At 38.6% G+C, this 21,837-nt stretch overlaps 1 protein-coding gene across 1 annotated transcript in view; it reads right to left on the bottom strand.

The window, feature by feature from the left end:
• The window catches only part of gria2b (glutamate receptor, ionotropic, AMPA 2b), a 47,846-nt gene extending 34,217 nt beyond the window's left edge, over positions 1-13,629 (bottom strand). Inside the window, 2 exon segments of the mRNA XM_054598088.1 lie at positions 13,195-13,335; positions 13,545-13,629. Coding sequence (XP_054454063.1) covers positions 13,195-13,335; positions 13,545-13,629 — 226 coding nt within the window.
• Between the last annotated feature and the right edge of the window lie 8,208 nt (positions 13,630-21,837).

The raw sequence follows: 21,837 nt of genomic DNA, 5'->3' as shown, positions 1-21,837 counted from the left end.
ATCTTGGAACCTGTCCGAGCAAAATTAGTTACATCTATAAAAACCCTGCTTCATCCAACATCCGAGGGAGCAGCTGCCATAGAAACCAGACACTGAGTGTTTGTGGAAGATGAATAAGGACAGAATCAGCAGGGTGGAGCAAAAGCGAAGAGGCAAAACACATGATACTCTCTTTGAAGGCTCCTTTTTAAAATACTTTGTAAGGTAAACTGAATCTTTTCAGGAACACGTTCAATTTTTTTCTCATTCGTCTCTCATTTCCCTTCTGTAGAGGGATGATCATCTCCCTAGGTCGCTCAAAATGACCCAGGTCTCTCATCAGCTCACCATCTCCATTTGACCCCTGACTCTTCCCCTCTTTCATGGCCCTTAGCTCCTCCCTCTGTCCCTGACCTTTACACCACTATCCAGCATCCATTTATTTCAATACGTGAATGATTACATGGTTTAGTCAGTCCTAGAATACACATTACTTCCACGTTAACACATAGAATCACAGCAGTGATGAGACTGTAAGGTTATTTGAAAAAAGGGGAACATCCTTCTGCCGATCAAAATCATGTACTTTCTTTTCAATAACTGTTATTGTATAGATGGAATTAGTACTGTGGAAACAGGTTTACAAGGACAGTGTTTCAAATTTGCATTCAGAACACAGCATCAACTGCAGATTAAAACGGGAACAGATCAGAAAACACTTCTTACTAATGAGATATGTGATATACACATAAAACAGGATACATTTGAAATAAAGGCTTGTATCTCATATTGGCCTTTTCTTTTTTTTAAATACAGCACTATCAGGTAAATGGTAAGGTAAGTAATGTACTGTAAGTTCCTGGCCTATATTTCCAAATATATGCTATATTTATACCATATGACATATATATGACATAATGAAAATTTTCTTAATGTATAAAAGGAGATGGTAAAATGGAAACTGTCTGGTATTTGCATGATTCTACGGGGAAGAAGACAGCAAGTCCTGAATCATGAATTTATTTTTCAACTAACTGTCAGAGCGACTGACTCGTGAGTCACTCGCTAGTCCCATGAGTCGTCACTCACCAGTTGTCATGTGAGTTGATAGTCGGTCGAAATTCAACCACGATCTTTCTTAATTCGAACTAAATGGTTGAGTAGCCTTGAGTTAACTTCTTGTGATTTAGACACCATGCATGTAACACGTGGAAACTGACGCGACAACCCTGATGACTACCAAATCTGACACCAGAGGGGTTCCTAAAGCAACATGGTTTGAAACTCAGGACCACTGATCAATCCTCAGTATTTGTAAAGGAGAATGCGTTCCCCTTGTGCTGCTTAAAACACTTTTGACATTGTATCTTTGTCAAAGCTCTGAATAAGTGCCGGAGTAAAGTTCCGTGGAAAAAGATGGAGATTACATTACTACTTCAAAAGGAAGCAAACAGAGTTGTGACCTTCCGGAGTCTTCGGTTTTCAACCATAAAGTGAGCATTGAAAAAGAAAGCTTGAGGTTTGCAGCTGTGGCCCTTTCAAGGCATTTGATGTCTTCCTCACTGTGAGGGATTTTCATCCAAATCAGACTGTTTTTGACAAACAACCCTGTCGTACACGAGGCTGCTTTGTTGTGCAGGCACGATACATAACAGAACGTTAAGAGAACAATGCACCATGACATAGTAATATTTCCCTAAGCAGTAATCTTTTTGCATGGCTGAAAAGTAAATAGCATGTATAGTGTAGCATTGTATTAAGGTATTTAATGTGATTAGGATAGTAATTAGGTGGAAATTGTTAGGATTTTGCACAGTTTTACTCTCAATCGGTATTACCCTTACTCTTTTCAATCAAACTTTCCTTAATTGAGCAGCTTAATGTGTTTGAGTTGATAATAAACTGAGCAAAATATCTGCAATGAAGTCTGGATAATGAATTTGCAATAAATTGGCATGGGTGATGACTTTTGGCAGAGTTGTCTTGTTCCATTGTCTAGATCTTTGAAATAAATATCTTAACATTATATCGCTGATCCAACACTTTGATCCAGACTGAAATATATTCGGAACTATTGGATAGACTATGATGAAATTGTCATGGTCCAATGAGGATGAAGCCCACTTGCAATATGATACAAATCTGAAAATCCCTGTGTTTCTTCACCTGAAAGCCTTTAGGCAGAGCTAAGAGACAATAAAAGGTCATCATCTGATTACATACATTGATTGGATGTAACGCTATTACTTTGTTTTCTCTCCGGTCGGAAAATGGTGAAATCAGAAAATGTCGTATAATTTATGCAGCTGCCCTCTTTTCGCAGTGTTTCTCCTGCTGTTTCATCACAGCAGGTGGGATGTGGTGCGGCTTAGTGATGTGAGGCCTGTTTTTTCAGCATGTGTAATCTCTAAATGTATGTGCTGGACATGACTGCTACATCGTTCTGTAGGTCCAAACCCCATATTGTTCCAAACGCTGTACCCTTACTCTAGTTTCACTGTGTTAAAATAGGAGACGACAGCTGAGAGCCAGTCCGGAGTTGCCTCTTGCCTGCTGCAGCATAACACTCTCTGCCCGTCTGCTGCCTGAGTGTGTGTGTGTGTGTGTGTGTGTGTGTGTGTGTGTGTGTGTGTGTGTGTGTGTGTGTGTGTGTGTGTGTGTGTGTGTGTGTGTGTGTGTGTGTGTGTGTGTGTGTGTGTGTGTGTGTGTGCGGCTGAATATATCTGCTCTGAGAGTGTGTCTGTACGTGTCTGTTTGTTTGCCCTCTCTTTCAGACACCTGCTGCACACAATGATCTCACCTGCCAGAGGACACTGCTGCTGACCTCGCTTTTGTGCCCGCCGCTGGCCGTATTCCTATCTGTCACTGTCATATTTCACTCGTATTCGTTTTCTTATCTCTTAACGGTCCATGTCATTGTCCACTTAAAGGTTTTGTCCCAGTACCTATTACATTCTTGTCTGTCCTTGGGGTTTATCGCTCTTTCAATTGGTATTATTGTCTGGAATTAAACCGTATGAGTTGTTTGAGGGAGACAGTGGGGGGTACCCTACATTCAGTTCGAAATGATGGTTTTCAATATATGCTTTGTTTAATATATATATTTCGACTTTTTGTTTTTACACAAAGCACTATATTGTTTTGAGATTGATTTAGTTGCTCTTACAGACAGCCTTATTTGATCAAGTGCTTTCCTTTAAGCGTTGCTGCCATTACTGCTGACTACAACTAATACTACCATAAATATAAATAACTATTAAATACCATATCACAGGGTCAGTTCACACACATTATAAAATATAGTCTGTGTCTGTTTATTTGCCCTCTCAACATGAGTTTGAAAGTTATTTGTTTCCAACACCTGTTCTCACAGTAACAGGTTTTTGATATTATCGTTGCCAAAATATCTATATATATCTATATATATATTGGGTTTTTTTCTCCCAAAAAATTCATCACAAGCTTTCATAGATAATAAAGTAGATAAATAAAACCCAAAATGTTTGCATGGCCAGTCACCGCCAGAGAAAACATTGAAAAAGAAGTTAATGTTTATATTTTTTCGATTATCGCTATTGTTGAAGAACAATGCTTCCAGCATTTAGCTTCCAGGCCTCTGAGTGGGCATGCCAGTATGTCTTTGATTGACAGCTGAGTTTACAGGGGCAACAAGACAAAATGTAAACACATTTCACCGGTAACTATAGCTTACAAGCCAAGGAGAGACCGTATATTATTGCTTGAAAAATAAAGACCATGCCATTTTAAGTCTAAAATGACCAATCAGGTATGTTTTTGTTGATAAGGACACATTAGCTGAAAAGCTAACAGTTCAAAGTATGTGGTTCTTTGTGTCAGACTTATGTCGTCATTAGAATAGTTACTTTTTTCTGTAGGCAAATGTATTGATTTAATTGGCACGATGAAGAGAAACCATCCGTCTATAAATTGGGAATGTCATTCCGATTCAGTTATTCTAATGCACAGGAATGATTGTTCAAAGTCTAACCAAATATAAGAAATAGAAAATTTGTATACAAAAAAAAAAAGATTTCAAAAGGAAAACAGAGTTGTGTCATGATAGGACATTGTTTTGCTCTTTTAACTTGTAGCTGTTCTTATTCTTGGAAAACATTTTGGTTCTTTGTACTCCCTTCTGCCACCTGCTATTATTGTTGCTTTGTCTGATTTTGAAATTCTTTAATAATTATATTGCAGGTTGGGGACAGACTGTTCTGTTTCCTTTTTATCTCCGAGAGCAGCAGGGTAATAGACCAAAACACACCGGAACATAAAAACTCCTCCACACAGACCACCCTGACATAAAGACACAATGAAACAAATACTGCATAGCCAGAATAAAAAACAAAAAAATGTCCTGTTTACAATCCAGGTACACCATGAACATTCCACTGAATCCATCCCTGATCAAAGAAACTGCCCTTAGACTGTGGCCTTACAGGCCTTCACATGGTGAAACATTCATGGTTCCTTTCATGGGGACAAACAATACTTTTAGAGCCAGGCAGTGGGGGAGCAACAGAGTTGGATATGTGGCTGAAAACCAAATCAACACTTCCTGTGAGTCAACAAAGACAAAACTTTGTAAAGATAATAAAGTGTTTTTGCATTGGAACTTTTTTTAACTTTATTGTAAGTTATTTTTTAGGTCCCTAAAAATTCAAAACTAAGAACATTTTTTAGATACCTATTAGACATCAGTTTAAGCCTCAATAGACCAAATTCAAAGCAGCAACATTTACATTTTTTGTTCCTTTTAGAATTGTCAGAATGTTTGAAATGTACGGACCATCTTCTTAAGAATGCCTGAGGTCATTTCTAGGGTTTGTAAGAAATGAGTAGCTCCAAAAGTTGACAAGGCAGACAAAGAGAATGTGAGTCCAGTACATACACAGATCACAAAATGTTATAACAATATATCCCTATGCAACATCACATATGTTGATTTGAAGAAATCATCTAAAGTTAGATTTATTTTTCTTTGATATGTTCTGTAAGCGCTGGGAACAGAGACAGTACATCAGTTTCACAGCTCGCACCTTTTGATGCGTGAGAAAAATTATTTGCGATTGAAAGAAAATCCAACTGACAGGCCAACAGCTGCTGAGATACATTGGCTCCGGTCCAGATGAGACCTTTTGTTTAAGTAGTCAGACCATCAGGGGACAAGTTCTTACGAGAGCACAAAAGCACTGCCTGCAAAAGAGAAATTGCTTCGCAGCCCCGACGACAACATAAAGAAATGTTTCAAGTGGATCAAGGCTCTAAATGAAGTGGACAAAGTTAAGAGACAGGGCTGAAAAAATAGAGCACACCTTCAAGGTAATGTACTCTTCAGCCGGTGTTGATTTATTGGGTTGTTTGGAGGCATGACACTGTGGGTTTTTCAGGGACACAGTGTTTAACGATAGGTGAAGTAGGGGAGAAAACAGCTGAATGACATTACACAGAATGAGGATGCATTATGCTTATAATTAGATCATTTGGAATCATTATGTATATTGCTGAACGAAGCACTGTCAGTATGCATAGATTAGCTTTTTGTGAATAAAGTAAATTACTAATAGATAAATATGCTTATTGCTGGTTAACACTGGAGGTAAACACCTACTCTGAGACACAGTTTTTCCCTGATCGTATCCACCTTTAGCCTGAGTCATCCTGCGCTTTTTAAAGGACACAGCTGAAGACAATCCCTCCTATACATTTAAAATGTTGCTCAGTAGGCATAACAGTAAAGCCACAAAGAGCGCAGGGACATGACTGTCTACCCACTTCACTCTTGCTCCGCTTATCATACTTTAAAGTCTTTCTATCCTGTCTTTTTCATTTAGTATTTCCAATTTCTTTATCTTTTTTTTCTTTTCTCTCCTTACACTCCCACTTACACACACACACACACACACACACACACACACACACACACACACACACACACACACACACACACACACACACACACACACACACACACACACACACACATACACACACACTCAAATCTTAATAAGTTTCACAAGAACACCCTATAAGACCAGACAAGGCAACCGGATCAAATCTTAATCACCTCAATGATGGAAAGGACAGATTCTATTCTATGCATGCTAATGAGCACCCCCCCTTCAGCAGAAAAGGTCATTCGGTGATTTAAAGTACATTTCTTATTTATGTGAACCTTCAGTTGACTACAAAATATTTGAGTGTCAGATTCATAGGTGAACAACTGGCCCCAAGTTAATGTATTCCAAAAGTTCAAGGACTTACAGTAAGTCAAATCCTTAAAACTGTGTTGATGATGGCCATGAGATTTGGCAAAAAATGAGAATAATAATTAAAAAAAAAACCATAATTCTGGTAGTTTAATTGTGTTTGTTTTTTGTTCAGGTTTTTAAGAAAATTAGTTTGAATGTATTACATTTCAGAATATTTTTTTTGTTATATAACCTTGGTTTGCTTTTAATTCATTCATATTTTCCAAGGTGACACCTAAATGACTTCAATGTGATAAACATATGACCAGCTGCTTATGTTTTTATGCGTCGCTGAGCCGTTACTGATTCTCCATTCAACCTCAGGCTTATGGATGCAGTTGTGGAGTGATGCGCTTCATCATATCAGTGATGAGTTGTAGATGACAGCTGATCTATAATCATTCTAGCTACCCTGCCTCTCCACAACAAAGCGCCTGACTCTTATGATAGATTTAGCTTCCGCCAGGTCGACACCCCACTCTGAAACCTCACTTATTCACATAGAGTGAATGGTTGCTGCTGTCGATGCTGTTGTCGCTGTACAAGCTGTTAGAGTTTGATAAAAGGCTGCAGAAGAAGGAACTGAGTTGTTTTTATTTTTCAAATGAAAGATATGGGAGGGGACATCTAGATAGTGGGACAAGGATAAAGCCTCGGTTACATCTTTTTAGGATAAGGATCTGTGTTCTACGCCGACAATCTCTGGATCTCTTTTTGCCTTCAAAAGACATGTTGGGAAATAAGTAATGTTGCACGGGTGCAAAGACACATAGTGCTGGTAGAAAGAGAGGAATTTGTTTACTGTTACATTGTGAATGAATGAATGAAACCCAAATCCTAGTGATCGAAGTCAGTTTTTCTCTGCTGCGTGCTTGCTCAGCTAAAGGACGGGACCTTACATCTGGCAATGCAAGTGATTCAGGAGACGCCATATCTCATAAATTGTGCGTCATGAACTAATTTTAAACCTGCTGCTGTTAAATGGTGTTTATGATCAAGTGGCTGTGGTTCATTGTGACTATACAGGGGATGAGTAGTCACTGGCAAATTATGTACATATATGTTAAATGCCAAACAAACAAAGAATTAATTGAAATTGAGCATAAAAAATAATCATTTCAATGATCTTAACTTAAATTCCACATACTAGCTTTTACCCCCAGAGATTTAATCGAGATTTCATGGTAACATCAATCAATGAAGTTGACTCATTTGTCAACACTTTACGTTCCATACCTATGCTGTGTGATGACAACTAAGTCGACTCTATGACAACTGAATAAACTCTTTTCACTGATGAAGACTGTCTGACACAGTTGAAAGCCCTGGAAAACAGCAAGTAAAATGACCTTTATATAGATTATTATAACAAATGTGTGTGTATGTTTATATTTAAAATCAAGATCCGATAGTTATCTTTAAGATTGTGTTATTGACATTTTTTGAGGGGTTTAGTGCATTTCTGTCATGAAACATATTGTTTAAGTGAAACTCTGGTGACTCTCTTAAAGCCAGGAGCAGAACAAACATAAGCCACCAGTATGATTCTGTGAATTTTGGCTAAATCATAATTTGAATGTGCTGTTGGGCTCAAACATGTTGAGGGAGTTGTGCAAGGCACTAGCCAGTGACGCTGGTGGACAAAAATGTTTGAGTCTTGTATAGCTTAGGGCAAAAGCTGCTGTTGAGCCACCTTCCTCAAAGGCACAGAGCAAAGTAAGTCATTGGATACGAGACAGGACGGGACTTCCAGCTGGGAGCCTTTGATTTAGCTTTAAGTGAAGCTATCTCAGTCTTGTGTTTTATGAGGACAGAGTGATAAGGCCTTGGTTGGGGGCTGTATTCAGGGCAAGCAAAGATCCACAGAGGGTTCTTTAGCCTCATTTTCTGACCAGCCAGCTCCCAGGCCTATTTAATATTGCACAGCTCCCGCTGAAATGGAGGAGAATGCACTTAATTAAGTGTGAACAATAAATTTGCTATAACCAATGCTCCGCTGCACATATATGGTCGCTTTGAGCTTTTGATCATACAGCAAGGACCCTGAATGCATGCGTTTCTGAGATGCAATGTGCATGTAGATGCATGAAATTACAGTATGACGTGATTCAACCATGACAAACTCGAACTTTGAAGTGTTAAATCGCTGCCCGGCTGTCAGTGACCTCACACTGCTCTGCTGCTCTCAGAGGAGGAAGAGCGGTTTGCTTTGAAAGAGGTGGGAGTGAAAAATAAATGCATGGGAGCATGCTATAGCATAATAAACAAGTTTCATTTGGCAGGACAACACATGTGCACATAGCCAAGTGGACAGAGTGAATTAAAGGCTTTTTACTGCATTAAAGGAAAAGGTCATCCCTAAGCTTACACTGGTAATTATCATTAATTGGTTGTGTCCATTTTGGTGTAGATCATTTAACGATTTGTGTGATACCCAGAATTCATTCCAATTATCTTGTGCTGCAGTTGTGTAGGTGGTTCATCCAATTAGAAAACAAATGTGAGGACAATGCTGAGCCTTAGTCACAAAATGTGTCAAAAAAGGTGTCATATCGTGCTTTGCCATGCATGATGACAAAAGTGCAATATGTAGCCGCGTTGCACTCTACTGATAATTGGAAGTTCATTCAAAATTCAGGCTTTAGAGAGGCTCCCAGCCATTCATGCTCATGACCCAATTATACAAAGCAATGTCTACTGGTGAACCCTCATTAGAGGGTGCAGAACTGTGAGTTCAGAGTTCAATTGAAGAGTGAATTTCCTTTTTGTTTCATTTTAATCATTTTTATAATAATGTAAGGAGAGTATTTCACAAAAATTGGAGCTAAAGCTTACAAACAAGCATCATTCTTTGTAGCACAATGCTTTGACTTATTTCTCAGCCCTTATAAATGTACCACTACCCCATCTTTTGACTCCTCGTAGGCTCAAACCCCCCTGAAACTAAATTCTACTCTTTTCTGTTGATGGTTTAACACATCTGAAATGTTTGATCTGATTAGAGCTGTTCTCATATTTAATATTGCTATATAGCTGGGGGACTTGAAAAAAAGATTGGTCAAAATCCCAGCAGATACTTCTTGACTTGTAGTATGAGTCAAGGTCTTAAATACACTCATTCCTACATTTCCCATAATGAAACGTCATAGTGTCGTTCATTAGACCCCTCATTGCAAATTCCACCAGCTTTCAAACTAAACGTCGCTCTATGTTAAAAGTGTTGACAGTTTAGGCCAAGCTGGAATAACCACCATTATGTCTACATTGACAGTTTGTCCACGGAAAAATAAGAAAGTACCACTTTATAGAATTCTCTACAAGAGGCAATGTGCATCTCATGCATTTATTAATGGTAGGAAAATAATTAATTCATGTATTATAGATCATAACCTGGCAAGTAAAACATTGTCCTTATTAAGAGATTATTGCTGACCTATAAAACATTAATAAAATATTAGTTTGAAAACACAAGACCAAACACTAACACTCCAGAATTTCATCATCAACCATATATATATATATATATATATATATATATATACATATATATATGTTATTTTTAACAACAGTATAGTGTATTAGGGTGCATAAGTCATTAACCACATGAAGTCTAAGAAATGATCTATTCTAGGAAGTGCAAAGAAGAATATTTTTCAATTTATTGCTTTGGGTGGAAAGCACACCACTGCACACACACACACACACACACACACACACACACACACACACACACACACACACACACACACACACACACACACACACACACACACACACACACACACACACACACACACACACACACACACACGACACACACACTGTACATGCACACACTCAGTCCCAATGAATCCCCTGGTCTTGGCAGCAGATGCACGCCTGTCCAGTTGAACTGTTATTGATGGAGGAATGCATCATCCTCCCTCCCACTGTCTCTGACACACTGCATTGATGAAGTATGCTGCTGAGCAGGCCAAGTACAACAGAGTGTGATATGTCTGTGGGTTTCAGATCTATTTGGTCGAAATCCTATTTAATGATCTTAAATAATGTCTTTACTTTATATTGGATATATACTGTATTATATATATATATATTACGGGAAAGAAAATAAAAGACTAAAATACTTTTTAAGAAGTCAGGAAATATCTGATAAAAAAATATATTAAAAAAGAGGTCTGCGCCAACGTTTGCTCCTTAGACATTTCTAAAACTGTTTTGCAGCAGGACTCAAAAATATTGAGAATCAGTTTTCAAAAAAATATCAATGTTCCACTTTTCTTTAGGAAGCAACAATTTTGAGGGCGAATCTATCGCTCAGTTCTGGGGACTCCAGTTCAATAACATGTGATTTAGCTCCACGTTTTCCATCATGTCTGCCTCTTCATTAAGGACAAAAATGCTTTTGTTGGATCCAAAATGAAAGCTCACCAACTGACACAAAGCCACATCACGCCTTGGTAAAGGAGTGTATGAGGAGCTCAACAACAAGCTTACAAGAACCTAGGATATGTTTTAGTCGTTCAATATACCACGTCAGCTTCAATAGTCCTCTCTTTATTCTCCACTGTGTGCAGTCTGATAAAGTACATTTTAACAAAAGACAAAGTGGTGGCGTTAATACACCATAATTACACGTGGAGGTGGCTTGTGAGGCAGACTGCCATCTGCCGGCTTGAAACAACCCCCTCCCCCAATCTCACCATTCTTTATTCTAACTCCCACACAAGTAGTCGATTAGAGCAGCAAGATAGTGTTCATGCCCACACATTTTGGGGAAAAACACATTCAGCCTGGGTGCTGTGTTTGAGAGACGGGGGAAAAAAACATAATATTATCATCCTTTTTCAATATATAATCTGACGGCCATTCACTCAGCTGGACACAACAAATCAAATCTACCTTCAGCAATTTATTTGTCCATTTTCTATACCCACTAATTGCCTATTGAGGGTCAATGGTGACTGATTGCAGGTTTTAGTCATTAGCCCAACAATAACTGAAGTGGAGCTGTTTTGTTAAAGTGGCCTCACAATATCACATGTTTCCGCTGCTTGGGATAAACCATCATGCAGGCACACTAAATACTCTAAATGCCAAAATAAAACTCACATAATTTACACGTATTGTCATTCATTGATTTCGGCAAAAACTCTGGCTTTGCATGATGTGACTTGTAGAGGCATATGTGGAAGCCAGCAGGGTTTTTATGTGCCATAAATCCAGAGAGGGATAATAAAAAAAACGCTGGTGTTGATTTGCATTTTCCAGAACTGCTTCATGCTGTAGTTTGTGTTTACTTCGAGAAATGTTGCATCAGGTTCACTCCCTGACCTTTCTGGAGCGTATAATAAAAACATGTTTAGAAATCAGACTGAGGTAATCAATTATATGCCTCTAGACTAGCCTAAATTGAATACTGTGACTTTGATCATACTAAGCCAACCAAGTTAGGTGTTTTAAAGCAACTGTTTGCTTAATGTAGTTAAATCCAGTTTACGTAACACACACACACACATCCGGGGTAGAAGGAAACACATCGGGGTTCATATGCACTTTTGAATATGTGAGATACATTTAAAACAAATTAGTCAAACATGGTTAACAGTTAATAAGCACTCATAGAATTAGTTGTTACATATAAATGTAGTTTGCTGTCAAGGGGTAAATAAATAAACAATATTTTCAGAGCCTCCTGTACAACCTCAAGATTAAAGATTCATTTTTTTTCAGTTTCAATCTTTTCAAACGTTGCCATTGATATGTGTGTGTTGGACATCGACATCTCCGAGCAGGAAGCTTTTATATGGTAATGAAATCGATTGGACCGATGCGAGCACCAATCAGAAGCGTGTGATTTATGTTTAAGGGGACTGTTGAGAGGAGTAGTCGCTTGGCAACCGCCTAATGAAATGTACGAGCTGTGCCTATTAAAAAAAAAAAATAGCGACCTTAGAACCCATTTGATGCTTTTTGTTGTTTCAAAGGAAATACTCAGCAGCTTTGGGTTTTTTTTTTTTTTTTTTTTATGATACAAGACAGTCACGATTGAAAGTGATTCTGACAAAAAAAAGAAAAAACTCTGTGGTCTAATAGCCAATAAATAAAAAATAAAGAAAAAGGTTTAAGAAGTGATGGAGTTGGATGTAAATCAAGCTGTGTTTTGAGTCGTTATTTGGTCTGTAATCTGTATTTTCTCAAGCAACTCATGCAGCCTCATTTAAGAGGCCTCTGCTGTTAATTCAACCCATCCTATTAATCCTCTATATATGGGGGGGAAAAGCGTCGCTCAATGTAAATCTGTGTACGTGTGCTGTTTTAGAGAAGCCAGTAATGGATGAACACCGCTCCTCCTGAGCTTAGAAAAGACGTGACATCGTTACACACCCATCTCAACAAGTCACATCTCGCTTTTTGTTTCTAGAAACATAAGAGAGAGAGAAAAAAAAGAGATAGATTTAATCTATTTTGTTTCAAGTGCAGTTTTTTGGTTTTTTTTTTTCATGGAATAAGAAAGAAAAAAAAAACAGCCAGATCTCGAAATTGGTACCCAGTAGAAATGGCATTTGGTTTACAGAAACAGGTTGGTGTTAACTGGGTTTTCTCCACTCACTTCAGTGGGAATCATTGGGTTTAAAAGGCAGGTGGATGAAAAGAACCAGAAGGATCGATATTTCTGCAGCGTTGCTTTGTTTGATCTCTGAAATCTGAAGGAATGAAAATGGGATGGATGAGACTGACTGAACCAACTTTCCCCTGCCTACACAATGCTCATTCGTCCTCCAGCACAGATGATTACCATCTCCATCATTAAAGCCCATACATGCATCCAAAACACGCACAAATACGCACACACATTGTATGGATGATGTGAACACTTGTAAGAAAGATGTGTTTTATTAAAACAAAGGGAGGGGGGGGGGAGGATATGTTTGTCACTTACAGCAGTTGGTAACAGCAAAACTGTTCGCCACTTCCAGATTGTCAATGTGGGGCGTCAGTCTGAATTCCGAGGTGCCAAACTGAACCATGCCTATCCGAAATGCGCTGTACTCTTGATCCGCGCCCCTGGGAAAGAGTCCCCCTGAAACCCAAAATGCAAAACATGAGCTACACTCTCACATTGTTTGACTGGCAATTAAAAAAAAAAAAAAAAAAAAAAAAAAAAAAAAAAAAAAAAAAAAGAAATCTCATCATTTTTTTTTTTTTTTTTTTTTTTTTACGCACAAAAAAAAAAAAATCCTTTGCTTTTAATCCAAGGTGGTGGTTATGTTGGAACTGATGGATACGTACCGATCTGGACACTGGGCGAGCCTCCGTGCGCGCATCCCCATAAAACCAGCAGCACAGACACGGATAAATTCACTATTGTTTCCATGTCCACAGTTTAGGTGTCCACATCCACCGGGAGGAGAGTTTTGATATTCCTCGATGTCTCTGGAGCTGTTAGATCCAACACATATTTGGACACCTTCAGCTTTTTTGGGGGTAAAAAAAACAATTAGAATCTGCAGCAAAAGGAGCGTTTTTTTTTTTTTCTTGCAGGTGTCTAGCTATAAAAAAGGGACGCCAGCAGTGAAGGAATGGTCGCCTGCGATGTAGGTCTGCTGTCTCTTCCTCTGCTCCTCCTCGTCGCTCCCCTCCTGCCGGCAGCTGATGCCTCCTCTAAGCGCACACAGACACTGCGCGTCTCCTTTCAGCTTCACACCCACAAGTGAGGGACGTTAATGGGGAAGGCGGAGGGAGACGGAAAGAGCCGAGCTGGCAAACCACTCTGTGATAAGAGTGAACACTGCATCTCCAGCTACAGTGGGGAATAGACTTCTGGTCTGTTTTATATTTCACAAGCTTTAGTAAAAAAAAAGCATCTGGTATGAACACATGGCACGTTGTTGATTCATAACATCCCAGGGTTACTATATGTGCAGCTAGACACAGTTTTCTTTTCAACAGGTCGTTCTACTTTTATGTTGTGGTATATTTTCAGGTCTTGCACAATACAGCGAAGGCCCCATGTGTCTTTGTTTTAGATAAGAAGTAGATGTGCAGGATACCAGGGTCCAAAGGGCAAATGTGTAGAATGAGGGGCCCCATACATGGTCTGGACTTCAGCCCAAATGTGAATAACATGTACCCTATATAAGGAGGTGTGAGAACCCGAAAGGTAGGACTCTCACATTCGACTCGAGACCTCCGGGCGCTCTAGACGTCCGTCATGACATGTGTTGCTTGTTTGTAATAAACTTTATTATACCAGCAAGAACAGTGTCCGCGGAGCATCCTTCCTCATCACTTCAACAGCACTGTCGCATGAAAGATACGACAATGTCAAAGCTCAATTGCCTAAAGGCTTATCAACACAACACACAGAACCTCTTTCTCACCAAACATGTGTTTACTGAACCTTCCTCTTTCCTAACCCATTGATTGATTTAATATAAAAGTCAATAGACCAATAAACAGACTTAAATGTGTTTGTAGTGTCATTTTGAAATGTTTACTCACCAGCAACACAGTAGAGCATTTTCTAATGTTGGCACAAGGTAGAGCACTCGCTCTGAATGAAGCAGGTATGGGTCTGATAAAGGTTGCTGTAGATCACTTCACTCTTGCAGGTATCAGACTCATGACCTTAAAAGTACCGTTTCCACAGTTACGTTGAAGATGTATACATGACTCAATGTGTTTAATATCTTTGTCCTACATATTTTGAATTTAACTGTTTTGTATAATTGACAAAATGTCAGAAAAGCAGCAAAAGATATATATTGACAAGACAATTTGATTTGAGAGCGGCAAATGTTGTTCAGTCACTTGAAAAACACGTCTCCTCCGCGGAGTGTTAAAGGCCAACACTTCATACTGAGAAAACTCATCAAGCGCGTCAGCTGGAGGCCATCACTCATTGCCCACCAAGAGCGAATCTCCTCTTTAACTTTGATCTAGCGCTTATTCTAACCATCTGCATACAAATCAATGCAATGTAACTCTGTGGCTGGTTGTGACTGCCATTTAGAGGAGGGTTAAATGGAGGAGAGCTGCTTCACAGCTAACAGGAAATGAATGGCATTCCTGTCGCCTTGTTTTATGATATGCATATCTCAGCCCGCATAGACAGATGTATATTAATCATTGGACAGTCGTATAGGAGCAAACCAATGAGGCGGAGACGGAGTGGGAACTCAAGCTGGGGACAGTTAAAAGCAACAGTGTGTATCATATTTCAGCACCATGGACAGCACAGCACATACAACACTGTCTTCATTTAGAGCTGTGAGTAAACGTTGGGGTGTGAATGTTTAAGGACATTTGGGTTTGTGATTAGTTGGGTCCTATTTTCTTGGTTTTGGCCATTATTTCTATTGAATATAACATAAGACAAACAAGAAATCGGATGATCATATAGGCTGCAAACAAGTCAACAGTTCAGTCAGATTATCTAAACTATTACCTCAACTATAAAAAAGAATAAAAAAGAAAGTGGGAGCGCCGGAAATACAAGTAATAATTCATTGTTGCAAAGGAAAACAGATGCAGTAGGTCAGGTAGGTTCAAATCTGTAGTATCCAAATAATTTCTTCATAACTTCAGACTTTCCATTTAAAGCAAACTGAAAGTTTTTAGTCAATGTGACATCACTTTATGTCCCCGGCCAACTCAAACAAAAACACAAATATAGAAATGTGAAAGCTATTTTTGGAAGATAATCATTTTAATAATTTTTGGAGTACTTTACTTATAGTAAGAGGCGGACTGAGACCATTTTAAATATAATTTATCAGATATTTATTATTATAAACTTAACTTTTCATGTTAAATTGTATGCTTGTCTGTGGACAAATTTCACTGACTAAAATAATCTCAAAGTTGCATTATCAATTAGTATTAAATTAATTATAGTTACCCTACAATTAGTACAAATCTACATTTCATTACAGGAAACATCCTGGAAATTAGGGAGAAATTATTATTTTTAAGGCTATTCTTTAGGGCTACCTAGTGAATAAAACTACGACGTTGTCTGGTCTGGGAGTTCTCAGTTTGTGAAAGCTAATTGTGACATTTTGGTCAACTAAAAATGACTCATCCCACGTTCGATTGTACGTCGCTGTACCCTCTTGTGTTACCTCTGGTTGCACAAAACCAAGATGGCGACTTCCAAAATGCCAACCTCAAGGCTTCAAAATCTTAGTCCACAAGCCAAAGGGAGACATCCTGGTGACTAAGTCCACTTGTAATATAGAGTATATGGATTTCAGCAGTTAACTTGGTAGGCACAGTATTTATATTAACAGTGGGAACAATGGCCAAAACTATGGAAACAAGACTCAAATTGAATGGAACAAGAAATCCCCCCTTAAGTGCCAAACCTGTTGCACTCTACTTGAACTGAACATCCAAACATTTGCTTTCTGGTGTCATTCTCATTGTTTATCCTACTCGGGACAGAATACATATCATGCTCAGCTGCTTTTGTTTCACAAAACCCACATATGCTCATCTGTTTGACCTTGTCTGGATGTTCTGTCATGCATGGATTCCCTCTGCTGCTGCTGCTAGATTGATATGCAATTTCAGTTTGATTATCTTACAGCACATTTCGCAATTCCCTGAATTTGCAGCCTGCGAGATAATTTAACTGTTGCACAGCTGATGAGCATTCTAATGAGTTTTTAGGAATGAAATGAGAACAACTCATAAAATCAAATCATGAGCCCGCTGGCTGTGTGACAATGTTTACCTTTGAGTAAATTTACACAAATAAACCTCAAGAGTGAGATGGGCATTTTACACATGCAAATGAAAACATTTGGATCTCCTGCAGAATCCAGCACTTTGTAGCTGCTCAAACCAAGTCAGTGACCTTTCGAGAAATGTTTAACCACCATCTTCTATGTCCCAGAAATCCTGTGCAGGGACTGCTTCCTAGAAAGCATTTACATTTCTGGCATTTAGTTGTTGCTCTTATCTAGAGAGGCTTACAATGGGTAGCAATTTAGCGTTTCAGTCAAGGGCTCCGCAACGAGACACTTAGCTTGTGATGGACAAACGCCGGCTGTTACTGTGGGGATCTGACACATGACCTTTTGGTAACAGAGTGTAATGATTTTAATGAATACCTGGCCGTCATTGCAGTACGCATAAACAATGGATAAGTGTTTCTGCAATATTCTCTAGAAGTCCATTAGGAGCCTAAAAGGACTCCTGTTTTTCTCTCCTCTGTTGTTTTTTTTTCTCCACATTTTGTAATTATGTTTGGACTAACTTTAAAAAATAGTTGAAGAAAGAGAATCTCAAGAGATTTTAAATCAAAAAATAATTAAAATGAAATAAATACCCAATTTATTTGGCATGCACTGAGCAGGAAGTAGGGAGTATTAAATTGTGTAAATCAGAAACACTGCACACTTTCATGACTTCTGGACTGCATGACTATGGAAAACAACACTCGAGCAAGTGACACAGTATTTTGGCTGTTAATTGAAAGTTATGTGGTATATAATAGAGTATAGTTAAGTGTGATACAGTTCACAAAGAGAGTCGAGAAGGGTGGTGGATTGGTCAAACTGGACTTTCACCCTGGAGACTTCTGTTCGAGTCTAGCATGAAACCAAAACAAAATGTTGACTTCACGCTTGATACTTAATGTTGTTAAGCTTTTTATAAAATGTAGCGAAAGAAAGTTTTTTTTATCAGGGTAGTTGTTATCTATTTAAGCTAGTTATGTATCTTTTTTTTTAACCTTATTCAAGTAGTTATTGTGCCTAAACCAATTGTTTCACAACTTTGACCATGTGGCCTTGTGAGCTTCTGCAATTGTGATACGAGGCTGATAAGAAATGTATGAAAATGTATGAAACAAAAATTTGGTTCAGAAACGTCACCATTCAACTTATCCAGTGGTTTAAAGAAACGTGTATTAGCAACATGTCTTCTTGCGTGGAGGTTATTAAACAGCCGAGACAACAGAAACCAACAGTACAAACAAAAAGCGTTTGGAGGAGCATGTTATATCTGTAATATGTATTATGTCAACAATTTTGAGAATAAATAGGTATTTAGTGATAATCGCACAATTGAGGCACATCTGAACTGCAACTGGAAGTTATGACACTAATGACTCCAAGATAACATTTGAACCAATCTTTCCACTTTATTATGGCATGGTTTTGGTGATTCTCTATGTTGTGTAAATTGATCAGGCGTTTGAAACCAGACTTATAGTACACAGTCGCTGCAGACATGACAGTGATGGAGAGTAAAGTAAAGAGGTGATGTGAATACACAACAGGGCCTTTGGACGCACAGAAGTTGCTAAGCCAAGCATTTACTGACATTAGAACAGTTCTTGGGAGTTAAACCTGCAGGGATCGGTTCCAAGGTCAGAAAAAGAGTGCTGAGACTGGACACTTTTTCACTGCATCAGCTTACGTCAATACCATTCAATCTGTACCAATGTTGCTCTGAGCTCCTCTTATAATTTGACCTCTAAAACACTGCTTCAGCCTCGGATCGGATGAGAGGTTCAAAACTAAAACCCATTCAATCCTTATATAAGTAATATTAAAGTCATACCTATTAAATGTGTTGTTCAGGGAATAGTCATGTTCATGTGTATATGTTGTTTTTAAGAAGAATGCATAACTTTTATTTCAAAAATAAGGATGGCATTTTGAAACTGATTCTTGCATTAGAGGTGGGCATGTAATGGGTTCCTGTTTTAGTCTTATCTACTCACCAAAAAGCACAGACTTAATCACTTTGAGCTCAAACTGGGCTCCTAGATATGAAAGCATGTGCAAATGTGAAGAGGTGTGGTAAACAGCATTCACTCGCTCATCAACTAGACTATTAGTTTCCAGCTGTCTGCATTGTGTATTTCATCTCTTGCATCCATTTTTGTTTTTATTTCCCTTTGCCTTTCACTAATGATGTGTGCTCCTTAACCTCTTGCTGCTTGATGTTTTTCATGTTTCCAGCTGAGCAGTCGTTGTTTTATGACCCTATGGTCATGAACACCCATTCAAAATATCTGTTACAAAACAGTAAAAGATGCATTAAATAAAGTGAATTTGATTTGAATATTTGAAAATGTAATTCACAGTAAAGACACAACAGTCTAATTTAGATAGAGTGGCACATTGTCCAACCATCCTCTGTTTCCTCCACTATCAGGCGTTTCAGACTTCACCCTGTCTTTCCCCTGGTGTGGGCAGAACTAATTGTTATGACGGGACCCACAGTCATGGCTATTTTACAGAGTGCTCGAGTCTGGCTGGAACTGAGTTCCTCGCTACGTTGACCACTGACAGCAAATGGCGTCCTCCACACTTTCTAGATCTCCACATTTCAAGCTCTGCAAAAAGACTGCCGCTAAACAGCCACCCTGCCTGCAAGGGAATGGGGAATAGTGGCTGACCTAAAATCCACTGTGGCATTTGGAAAAATATCCTATTATGTCTCAGGTTTCATATAAAACCATGGCTATTGCCTCACAACACTATGACAATAAGTAAACAAAGAAACAAGCTAACAAAAGTGACAGATGTTAAATGGTAATGGTGGGAAATTATTCACATAATCACTATACTAGTAAAATATACGCTTGATTTTAGGATATAATATTTTGTTAGAAAACATTTAAAAACACTGGCGTTATCATTACATTGGATGCTGGTACGAAACGTACTTCTTTTGAATGAAATCTAATGCTTACCCTGTATTCTATATTTTTGGGACTAGGACAGGGTTGTAAAAGCACAACACTGATGTGTGAGAGCCTTGTTCACAGTAAATGAGCTTCCAATAAGCCCTGTGGCCTCTCCTCGCCCACTTCCCCTCCACTCTTCCTCCACTAATCATTGCCTGACTGTCATGGTGGTTTTCTTGGTGGCCTGGGTGGCGGCCTGGTGAGAGGTCGTGTTGGATTAGAAAGCCCCCTGTGTGATATAGGTTACTGCACTGTGCTGCTAGCAGGGTGCTGGGGTGCGGGGGTGTGCGCCGACACACACACACACACACACACACACACACACACACACACACACACACACAAAGAGGCACATGAGTCACGAGGACTGTTTGATACAGTCCTGGTGTTGTGGATTTAATCGTTACACCCCTTAATATAGCTTCCTTGGTGATCTGTTATCTGATCTATGAGCATATTTTAATAATAGTTGTGTTTGTTGCAGGTAACAGCCTCAGCTAATGACCAGGATTGTAAGATGCTAACTAACTGCTAACATGCAAAACAGCTTCAGCTCTTCTAAAGGTTTTTTAACATTAATAATTCAGTGAAGTCTCACCACTGAAAATATCTGTGATATGATATTTAATCTCTTATTTTATGGTTTATGTACCAAATAGAAAACATTTTACCTGTATTTTAGCATGAAATGTAACTCAACCCTGCTTTTTTTTTCTGGCAGTGACATTATCACACTTTACACACAACCTGACGCTACATTAGTATTTTTTCCCAGGAGAACATTTCAGCTCCTTGTTAGAGTTAAAATTGTTGGATTTGGCCATTGGAGGGCACTGCAATGCAGAATCTCTCTCGTTTAAGATTCTGTCAGAGTGGAAATTAGTCCACAGATGAGTCAAACCTAACTACAATAATAAAAATGATAAGTATTTGAAAACATATGCTTGGTGATTCATGTTTCATCTGTGATTTTAGAGGCTTTTTCCCATTCTGTGTCTCAGGCAAGATATTTTTTGTAGCGACAGAGAAAAAATCCTTTGCCATGTCTGCAACCATGGCAGCCATAAAGAGAAAGAAAAAAAATCTTGTTTTCTAATTTAATGAATGATCCCTGCCCCCCTTTTCATGAGCAATTCTGATCCAATTTGCCTCAAACTTCATTAATATGACCCTGTTGTCATGACATAAGGTCAGCATCTATCTGGCTTCATTAGGCTGGAGACAGATTTCATATGAGAAGTCTTGCAGATGATAGTCAGGGGTCATTTTCCAAGCAGGTTAGCATGAATAATTGATGGCTGGGGATGGTTGATTAGGATAGGTCAAACCTCGGTGGAAGAAACAGCTGTGTTGTGTGATGTGCAGGATTCATGTCGCCACAACAAAAGGCAGATGCAGACAGACTTTTTAAGAATTACAATTTTAATCACATCAAATGGTGAAAAGTGTTTTGGTCATTTATTTGTCTTTGCGTGTAAATTTCACAAACACATGGTCACAGCTCACTAGTGACCCATTTACACTAGCTACAGGTGGGTGATGTCAAACATTTGTTGGAAAGGTGGCAGTGTCACAAAACCATCTGAACAGGAACGGAGTGTTTTACATATCCGATTATCTTCTCAAGAGCAAATCATAAGTAATAATAAAATTTAATAAATATTTTATAGATAGATATTTAGATTTTTTTTGTCTTCATATACATGCAGTTTTTTTTTTTTTTTAACATGCAAAGTAATTACAATGTTATACTTTGCAGTGAAGCTTAAATAAATGTGTAAACTTATTAAACTTGCGGGCAGACTCCCATTTGGCAAAGGTGAAATTAATTCTCTATTTACAAATGCTCTTTTATAGATCTGTGCATGTTCTGTT

The sequence above is a fragment of the Anoplopoma fimbria genome, chromosome 4 (genome assembly GCF_027596085.1).
Source record: "Anoplopoma fimbria isolate UVic2021 breed Golden Eagle Sablefish chromosome 4, Afim_UVic_2022, whole genome shotgun sequence".
NCBI lineage: Eukaryota > Metazoa > Chordata > Actinopteri > Perciformes > Anoplopomatidae > Anoplopoma > Anoplopoma fimbria.
This window is presented reverse-complemented; position numbering and strand designations above follow the sequence as displayed.